This window comes from Brienomyrus brachyistius, chromosome 21 (genome assembly GCF_023856365.1).
Source record: "Brienomyrus brachyistius isolate T26 chromosome 21, BBRACH_0.4, whole genome shotgun sequence".
NCBI classification, from domain to species: domain Eukaryota; kingdom Metazoa; phylum Chordata; class Actinopteri; order Osteoglossiformes; family Mormyridae; genus Brienomyrus; species Brienomyrus brachyistius.
In genome coordinates this window covers 13,872,895-13,883,025 of record NC_064553.1, presented here as the reverse complement: position 1 = coordinate 13,883,025, position 10,131 = coordinate 13,872,895, and the positions used below count along the sequence as shown (strand labels likewise).

The 10,131-nt window shown below is 45.7% G+C and overlaps 1 protein-coding gene across 1 annotated transcript; it reads left to right on the top strand.

Moving 5' to 3' along the window:
* The first annotated feature begins 4,176 nt into the window (after positions 1-4,176).
* LOC125716378 (serotransferrin-1-like) lies at positions 4,177-8,628 on the top strand. The gene is made up of 17 exons (XM_048988603.1): positions 4,177-4,323; positions 4,410-4,570; positions 4,670-4,772; positions 4,956-5,147; positions 5,230-5,359; positions 5,470-5,525; positions 5,608-5,771; positions 5,878-6,028; positions 6,108-6,262; positions 6,451-6,547; positions 6,632-6,652; positions 6,735-6,899; positions 7,115-7,268; positions 7,349-7,416; positions 7,554-7,741; positions 8,095-8,284; positions 8,479-8,628. The coding sequence occupies exons 1-17, from the start codon at positions 4,284-4,286 to the stop codon at positions 8,523-8,525; spliced, it is 2,082 nt and encodes a 693-aa protein (XP_048844560.1). The 5' UTR covers positions 4,177-4,283; the 3' UTR covers positions 8,526-8,628.
* Positions 8,629-10,131: the final 1,503 nt, after the last annotated feature.

Here is a 10,131-nt window from a genome sequence, read left to right as displayed (position 1 = left end):
ATCCAGTAGTGTGGTCAGAAGGTTAAATCATAAGAAAACTTTATGCATTTCTAAACAAAAGCATGTTAGTGCGGGTCTAGCCTGAGTGAGAGCGGCCCCTTAAATACACACAAAGTGTCAGGGCAAATCAAAGTAAAGGTGTAACTTCTAATCAACTCAGTCAAAGGGAACACAGATTAACTGAAAAAGGTGGGGTGGATTACAATTAACTAATCACAGAACTGGGTAACTCCAACAAACACTGAACACTATGAATCACTAAAAGCTAACAACTCTAGGAATAACCGAGAACCAACAGAACACACAAACATACACAAAGTGCAAGCAGGATAAACCAATAGAGGAACACAAGGAATAACCAAAAGCTAAAGATAAAATCAAACCCAAAAATAACCAATTGGTGAGCTAGGCCAAAGGCCAGCCTCAAAACCACAACTGGAAGGGCGTCATGTTCTAAGCCACTCACCCAAGCCATTGAGCTCCACAGCAGTGAAAAACACACTGGGACTAAAAGGCTGAAAGACAGAAAGAGGAAAATCAGGATGACCAACAATACCTACTAGCCAAATGAGGAAGAGACACAAGGTGCAGGGTAAGACGCACGCCGACCTAGACCGCCTCCTTTTTGTGTACCCTAACTATAAGTAGTCATTTACTGTACTTTGTTTCATCTGTTGCAAAGAACATTAGAAACTTTAGCAAGACACACTCCTCATGAGCTCATCTTTGTTGATGAAGCAGGCTTCAATCTGACCAAAAGGAGGAGGCGTCCCCGGAATGTCCCTGACCAGTGAGGGGGAGGGGGGTAATGTGACCATGTGTGCTGCCATCAGCCACTGAGGGGTCCTCCACCACCATGCCATCCTCAGTCCACACATCATTATGGTCCTACTGGCTTTCCTCCATGATCTCCCAGATCATGTAAAGCAGCACAACCATACGTCGTCCTTTGGGACAATGTCAGTTTGGGCTGGGCTGTTCTGGTTCATGACTTCTTTACCAGCAACCGGGGATTCAGTAATATCTTTCTAAGGGCATATACTCCCTTCCTTAACCCCATTGAGGTGGTTTGTTCTGCATTTTCTTTTTCAGACTCCTCACCTCTTCCAGGATATGGAGGAAGCTTGTTATATTACAGTTGAGGGGATGAATAGGGATGGATTAGGCATGATTGGGGATTTTTCCCCCTGCTGTCTGGCCGGAGCTCATACTGCCTGTGATGCCGCTGAGTCTCGGGCCTAACCCAGACTAGGGACAGGATGCTAATTTCTTTATCTTTCTAAGTCTGTATGTGCAAACAGTTTTTCTGATTGATTTACAATTCACTGGTTGGAGAATTGTACTGTTTTATAGAGCGCATTAAGGATTAAGATCGCCTCAGTTCGCAAACCGGTCAAACAGGTCAGTGGATGAGTCAATCAACATGGGTCTGCAGTTGATCCTGAAACACCTGGACTACCCAGGGGCTTATGCACGGATCTTGTTTGTGGACTTCAGCTCGGCTTTTAACACAATCATTCCTGAAATCCTTTCCTCCAAACTCTCACAACTCCACGTTTCCCCTGCCATCTGCAAATGGATCACCAGCTTCCTAACAGACAGAAAGCAACATGTGAGGCTGGGGGACGTGTTTTCTGGTCTTCAGCTCTGGTTATTCTGATTCTGATTAAAAAAATGTGAAAATGTACACGTTTGTTTTGATGTATATTGTGTATTGTTTCGTTTTTGGAGTTGAGTGTGCAGTTCTGAATTTGTGTTTAGAGTTTTGGGACATGGAGGCAAAATTTCAAGAAATGTGTTTTTAGCAGTAGCGTGTCTGTGTAAATAATGACCATTGTGCACCCACACATGTGTACAACGTGCCGCTTAAATACCGTTTAATAACTGATTTCAGATCACCGATCTTTTGACTGGGCTGTAGGATGAATGCCTTTTCATTCAACAAATGTTTTAATGCAGCCTTTTCTGACTGGATTATCAAGGTCCCTGGCGAGGATATCTTCAATGTTTTCACTGTAAATAATGCATTGGGTAGGGGTGACTTTTAGTTAGTGTGTGTGGGTGTGTGTGTATCTATCTATCTGTGTCTGTGCGAGTGCATGTTTGGGTAAAACTTTATGGGCTTTAAGGGACCAAACTCTTCTGTATTGTGTACACAACTTGTCTTAATATTTTACTTGAACGAAATCAACCAATAAACAGCTTTTTCAGTACCTGTTATCTACCTTGCCCTTGCTGTCTGGGTGTGGCCTTTTCCAGGGTCGCTGTGCCTGGTGCATGATGGGAAAGTCACATTATGATTGCCTGTGTGATGGTTTACTGCTGCTGTTTTGTCTATTTCACTAATGTTGGTGGTGGGAGGGGTCATCAGTACTGAATAATCTATTCCTCAGTGAGACCCTGTCCTCATCTACAGATTCTGAGTGCTGATTCTTACTGGGTTTGGGGGATGCTGTCTGGATCGGGATGCTGAGTATTACTGGATTTTATTTGGGGAGGGGGGGGGAGCTTGTGCTGGCTGGATAACAGACAAGATAGCAGTAGCATTAATGTCACGTGTCATGCCACAAATTGCATCTCTGGCAAATGATACTTTGAGTTACCAGACGATCAATAGGAGTTGATGTATGACCCCAGTTGAAATACTGTTGTTTGAGGAGGGGGTGCTGTCATGTCCCATCAGAGGGTAATGCCAATTCCTTGGTCTCTCCAAGACTTAGCAGGGCTGATCTTGTTCTCTGGGCCTTTAGAAATGACATCTGGTCAGTTTATAGAAATGTCTCCTGCAGCCTGACTGGTGTGACAGCAGGAATTGGTCTGTTTCTTTCTGCCCTCACCTGGATCAGAGCACGTCTGCTTCAAGCTGCCTCTGACTGCCTGTTCGTTAACTTGCATGTTGTGTAATATTGACTGTGCAAACAGGGTCAGTGGAAGATCAATTGGTCCAGGGAATCCTGGGAAAACCCAGCGAAAGTTTAGTGTTTAGATGTGAAATCAGGAGCCGAATTATCATGTATTATGGGAGCCATTACAGCCTCTGTGAAAGTGGCTCTTCTGAGTTCTTAGCCAGCCTGTAAAATCTATTGTGGAGGGGAAGCACTGGCCAAGTGTCAAAGACCCGCCCATATGTGTCCATTATCCCTCCATGTCTTTCCTGGTATTACCGTATGTGTTTGCCTGTGAGAGAGAAACTGAGAAACTAGTGTTGAAAAACCACATGTGATAAAGACTAGCGAAACAAAATGTCCCAAATGTCTGAATTCCACTTGTTTATCAAAATGGATATCTTCTAAAAGAAATTAAGCAAATAGTAGCAGTGATTACTTCAAGAACTGTTGATGCACACTCATTTTATACAGCTACTTGGGCTCATATTCATCGAGATATCCTCCTCCTCCACCCTCCAACCTGCAGTGCGTGCCTAATCTCAGCTTAATCCATAATGTCCTGATTGTCCCCAGTTAGTCACCATGTCAGGCCTGTTTGCAAGACCCACAGTGGCCAACATCTGCCACTTTGATGCTACCCCATACTTTTCAGAATATGGCCAATGTTATGGTGAATGTTAAATTATTTGGAGCAGTTGATTTTTTAATGATTGCGCGTATTAACAGCTTGGTACATAATACAGGTGAACGTTATACTATGCTAATGAAATGAGAGCCACATTGTTTAATGTGCCAGACTGACCACTGCCTTTGAAAAAGGATAATGAGGATTGCTTGCCAATAATGACTGGCCAACACCTGCCATTTTGATACCACTTTGATACATTTTGATACATTTCTGAATGCAGCTGATATTATGGTGAATGTTAAATTATTTGCAGTACACGATTTGGTAATATGCTGCTGGCCCATGCATAGTTTGGTTTTCAACAGGTGAACATAAAAACAAAGACTAAATGACAGCCACATTGAGACATGTTTAATGGGCCAGATTGACCACTGCCTTTGAAAAAGGATAATGAGGATTTTTTTTGTAAATAATGACTGTGAACTCCTCAAAGCAGCCCTGTGATGTGAATTTCCCAGATTAAGAAATAGGGTGCTTATCAAATCCAGCCCTCCCTATCTGTGACTGTGACCTCCACTCTAAAGGTCTCCTGGAGTTAAGCAGTACACTATCCATGTCCAGTCTTTGCGCCAGCTGTTGGGAAATCGCATGCAAACAAAGCACGTTTGTTGCAAGCTCAGCCTGAGGGTCAATCTATAAAAGAGGCTGCTTACTGTGACTCTGTCTGCTCAGTGACTGCAGAGAGTCCCTGTCCTCCACCCTCCGACATGAAGGTTCTGCTCGCTTCCATTCTCTTAGGATGCCTCGGTAATGTATCAAACCCAATTTGCAGACCTGCTCCTTGAGACTCACATGGGAATGGCTGGTAACCAGAATCTCTGCTGCCTTCCTAGTAGGATTTTCTGCAGCCTTTTGGGTCACAGATCCACCAGTGAAATGGTGCCTAAAATCTGCTAAGGAGAAGAAGAAGTGTGATGATCTGGCTGCCAAAGCAGAAGCTAAATTCGCCTGCGTTTTGCGCTCGGGGACCGATGAGTGCATCACAGCCATCAAGGTGAGAAACCCGACAACATGTCCGTCACAGTACCCCCAACACAGCATTTATGCAGGTACCGCGGCTGAGCTCAAACCATGATATGGATGTCGATTTCAGGAAGGCCAGGCAGATGCCATCACACTGGATGGGGGAGACATTTACAAAGCTGGTCTCAAGAATTATGACCTCAAACCTATCATCGCAGAACACTACGGAAAAGGTAATTAAGGGATACTTACAGGAAAGAACATCATTTAAAATGATATAAAAATGCCAACAAAATAAAATTGTATTCTTTAAAAAGTATGAATTTGAAATTATTGATAATGAATATTGCTTCGTGTGACTAAATCAATCTGAAGCAAAAAGCACTTGGCAAAGGTACCCTGTTTGGACCCTGCAGATACAGAAACCTGTTATTATGCTGTTGCTGTGGTGAAGAAAACCAGCAACTTTGGGTTACATCAGCTGAAGGGGAAGAAGACATGCCACACAGGTCTGAACAAGTCTGCAGGGTGGAACATGCCCATTGGAACATTGGTGTCCAATGGTGACATTAAATGGACAGGGCAGGAGGATGTCCCCCTTGAGAAGGGTGAGCTGCCCCTTTGCATTATGGGCCGGCAGAAATGGGATTAATGAATCTGCAGTCCCCTAACATGTTTTCCCATCCACAGTGGTTTCAGAGTTCTTCTCCGCCAGCTGTGTTCCCGGTGCTACTCCTGGTTCTAATCTGTGCCAGCTGTGCAAGGGTGACTGCTCCCGCTCCCACAAAGAACCGTACTACGATTATGCTGGAGCCTTCCAGTGGGTACCGCAGTGTAATCTGATCAGCGCGCATTCACCCCTTTCCATCACTGTACACTCTTTAGCCCTGCATTGTTTTTCTCTGACCCTGTGCTCTTGACTCTGTCCAGGTGCTTGAAGGATGATGCTGGTGAAGTTGCCTTTGTGAAGCATCTGACAGTCCCCTGTAAGCAGAGAATCCAGATGCACCACCATTGTAATTCCTGTGGTCCCTCTGGTATTTCTGACCTTCCGTTTCCTTTGTCCAGCCTCAGAGAAGGCGGAATACGAGCTACTGTGCAAAGACGGTACCAGGAAGAGCATTGATGAGTACAAAGATTGCCATTTGAGCAGAGTCCCTGCCCATGCCATTGTTAGCCGCACGGATCCTGAATTAGCAGATAACATCTGGGAGAGTCTACAACACACTGGGGTAAACTGAGAACAACTGGCAGACGCTACACTGATTCTGTGGGCAGACCCATTTTTACCCAAACACCATGCTCACTCTGGCTGACTTCACAATCAATCCTCCACAGGGTTTCCCCCTCTTCTCATCTGAAGCCTATGAAGGCAAAGACCTTATGTTTAAGGACTCCACCACTCAACTTGTTCGGGTGCCTAATAACACCGATTCCTACTCATACCTGGGTGCCGAATACATGAGTATCATTGGGTCTCTGCATAAAGGTGAGTGACCCAGTGAACAGACACACACTCCCCCATTTAGCAGTGGTGAGTTGCAGCTCTGTTGTACTGCCCACCTCAGAGGGAAGCTCAGAGGCGCAGACCAGCTCCATTAAGTGGTGCGCCGTGGGCCATGCTGAGACCGGCAAGTGTGACAAGTGGTCCTTGGAAAATGTTGAGGCCAAGATTGAGTGTCAGCAGGGGAAGACTGTGGAAGACTGCCTAAGAAAGATTATGGTATGTAAAGTGGGGAGGGGTTACAATGGGGTTAATAGGTGGTGGTGGTGGGGGGTCAGAGTAGGGTTGGTAGGAGGGCCATAAGAGGGGCTTATCTTGGAGTGTCTTTGTCTAGGCTGAAATACTGCCTGCTTCCAGAGCCCCCAGTCCCCTGAACTAAGCAGGCCAATTTTTTGTTCTCCTTTCAGCGCAAAGAGGCAGATGCCATGGCAATCGATGGCGGTCAGGTGTATACAGCAGGGAAGTGTGGGTTGGTACCAGTGATGGTAGAGCAATATGACGCAGGTATGTGGGGGAGCTGTAGGCTGTTTGCTGGTCACTGTGGTGCTGTGTGCTGACTGAAATGCCTGTATTCTGCTTCCTTCACAGCCAACTGTGGCTCCTCAGTGAGTAAGTACAATTTCACCACCTTGCTATGCCTTGCAGTGCCACTGGACGGTAGCAGTGCTGATGTGCAGGTCTCTCCTTACAGAGACAACCTCGTCTTACTTTGCGGTGGCTGTGGTGAAGAAAGGCTCGGGCCTCACCTGGGGCACACTGAAGGGGAAGAAGTCATGTCACACAGGCCTTAGCCGCACAGCAGGATGGAACATCCCTATGGGTCTCCTCCACCAGGAAAGCAAGGAGTGTGACTTCTGTGAGGCTGCAGCTCCCTGGCATCTGTGTGTTTGTGCATGTGTGTGTGTTTGTGCATGTGTGTGTATGTGTGTGTGTGTGTGTGTGTGTGAATGTGTCATTCAAGTCACAAGTCACTTGTCGTGGTTCATTGGGTTGTTTAACGCTACGTCTGTCATGTTGGCCTAAATGATTCATTATAGTATCCTGCCTATCCTTCTATTTTCATGGGAACAGCCAAATACTTCAGCCAGAGCTGTGCCCCGGGGGCAGATCCCGAATCCTCGCTGTGTGCTCTCTGTGTGGGCGATGGCAAGCAAATAAATGACCCAGTCTACAAATGTAAGCCCAGAGCTGAGGAGCAGTTCTATGGCTACGCTGGAGCCTTCAGGTACGAGTGTCAAATTTCCTATGTTTGCGGCAACACTCGAAACCACAGAGATTCTGGACTGACCTTTCCTTTCCCTGCAGGTGTCTGGTGGAAGGTGGTGGAGATGTTGCCTTTATTAAGCATACTACTGCCCAGGAGAACAGCGATGGTGAGAAAGTCAAGCTTTTATGAAATGCCGCAAGCATGTTCACGTGTGATGCTCTTTACTGGTCATTTCTGACTTGCTTGTACAACAACAGTGTGTAAAAATATCTAAGTCCACATTCTCTACATCCTGTCTTCCAGGAAATGGTGCTCCGTGGGCTAAAGATGTGAGGTCTGAAGACTATGAGCTTCTGTGCCCCTCTGGTCCAAAAGAAACGCTGCCTCTAAGTGAATTCAAGAACTGCCATCTGGCTGAGGTGCCGGCTCACGCTGTGGTGACACGCCCTGAACGCCGGCAGGATGTGGTGTCTATTCTCAATGATCAGCAGGTGGGTGTGGCCTCAGGGACGATGGTCAGCTGTCCGTCATTTCTGCAACTGAGGTAGTTGAGCTGCTGAAAAACATTCATGTGGTTCTCCACTTAAACGAGACGCACACCACTCATGACCAGCAATAGATTTTCTTTTGTCTAGAAGTTAAATATTTGTACACGGGAGGACTAATATTTCTGGAGGCTCAAGGCTGACATGAGCCATTTGAGCTATTTTGTGGAGGTAAAAGAGAATCAAGAGGGAATTAGAAACAACGGAACATCAATATTATGTGGCGGTTTGCGATGTCTGCTTATTTTTAACTGGCCATTGTTATTCCTATACGATTGTCCTATCCCATCATTCCACAGACCAGGTTTGGCGGGTCTGGCTCCGAAGACTTTAAAATGTTCCAGTCAGAAGAAGGCAAAAACCTCCTTTTCAAAGACTCCACCAAATGCCTCCAGGAGATTCCATCTCTGAACAGCTTTGAAGACTTTCTGGGGAAGGAATATGTACAAGCTATCAAAGCTTTGCGGGAATGTGCTAGCAGTGTGCCAGGTGGGTCTCCCGAAGCCACATCATTTGGCCCGCATGTGCATTTCATTTGAACTGTATTTGGTCGCTCCCACATTTTCCCTGCGGGGGATGAAGTAAGCGTCCTGGGAGTGCCCAGGTTCTGAACGCCAGCATCCAGCTCATCCTGCAGGTCTGCGATGTTGACGGAGTGCTGTCTTTCTTCTCTGACCCCTCAGAACTGGAGCAGGCCTGCACATTCCACTCGTGCCAGCAGAAATCATAGAAGAATGATCTACATTCACACCTGGACCTTGGTCAGCAGAGTCCTTCACAGAAGACCATAATTGGGAAAGTTCAAACAGCAATAAAGTGTACATTAAACTCTATGGCATTTGAGTGATACATTCTGTCTGTATGTGCGTTCATGCCCAGCTCCCATGGGTTTCCCAGACTCTCCCTACCCCAGCTTTTCCATAGGTTTGTGGAACGTTTCATCAGCACTCTTAATCTGACTAATAAAGTACTTTAGGATACATTTTTTTATTTGGTAAATAGTGCATTGAATCTGGGGTGGCATGGTGGTACAGTGGTTAGCACTGTTGCCTCACACCTCTGGGACCCGGGTTCAAGTCTCCGCCTGGGTCACGTGTGTGTGGAGTTTGCATGTTCTCCCCGTGTCGTCGTGGGGTTTCCTCCGGGTACTCCGGTTTCCCCCCCACAATCCAAAAACATGCTGAGGCTAATTGGAGTTGCTTAATTGCCCATAGGTGTGCATGTGTGAGTGTGCCCTGCGATGGGTTGGCCCCCCATCCTGGGTTATTCCCTGCCTCGTGCCCATTGTTTTGAGGATAGGCTCCGGACCCCCCGTGACCCAGTAGAATAAGCGGTGTGGAAAATGGATGCATGCGTGGATGTATTGAATCTGCACTGTGCCCTTTAAATATTTCAAAGTTGAGGGCGCTAATATGCAATCAATAGAGTAGGTTATGTTTCAGTTGACTTTGAATTTGATGAAAATATACTTTTTCCAATGATAAATGAAATATTATAAAATATATAATGTAACTTACTGACCATCGCTATCAGTTTATTTTGCAGAATTGCTGTGTAAATGGCCAAGAGTCTGCAGTAGTACACTGACATGAGGATAAACATTGCTAGCAGATCTAACGTGTCTGGCGGCAGCGGCCAAGAATTGCTGAATGAGAAGGTGAACATAGTGACTGTAACAGCAGCGGTCCTACCATCCCTTAAGATGGATAGTTGAAGGCAGAACTTCAGTCGACACTCACAGGGAAACTTGATGGTATTAAAATCGACCTTCAGGCTGTTAAAACAGAGGTTATTAACAATTTTATTCTGCTCTGAAGTCATTTGAAAAAAGTTTACTTTAGACATAAAGTACAGTTCAGAAGATGTAGCTATTATAAACCATAGTATATCAGCTTGAATCAGAGTGGGGGGCTTGCAAGATAAGTGCTTGTATCTAGAAAGAAGAATGAGATCAATCATCTGCATGCTTATTGTGTCAGAAGGCCAAGACTCAAATTCTTAATCTTCCGTTTCTAAGGCACAAAAGGAAAAGAGGTACTGACTAACAGATAGCATTGTGGACCAATTTGGAGGCCAATGTGTCAATGTGGCTAAATAAATTGTAAGACCCACTAGAAAATATTACAAAACTGGCAACAAGGATGTTTCATTTGCAACTGTTGTGAGTGGTGTTTGGAGAAAAACATGACAGTCTTTCCATCCATCCATCCATCCATTTTCTGTCACTTGTCTGGGTCACCGGGGCAGCAGTCGGAGGAAGTATGCCCAGACCTCCTTCTCCTGGGGATAATACCAAGGCGTTCCCAGCCCAGCCAAAAGATAAAACCCTGGGTCTT

What these genes read in the sequence shown, in the direction of transcription:
- LOC125716378 (XM_048988603.1), top strand. Translation starts at nt 4,284, where the DNA reads ATGAAGGTTCTGCTCGCTTCCATTCTCTTAGGATGCCTCG. An exon ending in AGTGCATCACAGCCATCAAG is followed by an intron (nt 4,571 to 4,669) that starts GTGAGAAACCCG and finishes TGTCGATTTCAG; the next exon opens with GAAGGCCAGGCAGATGCCAT. An exon ending in CTATTCTCAATGATCAGCAG is followed by an intron (nt 7,742 to 8,094) that starts GTGGGTGTGGCC and finishes ATCATTCCACAG; the next exon opens with ACCAGGTTTGGCGGGTCTGG.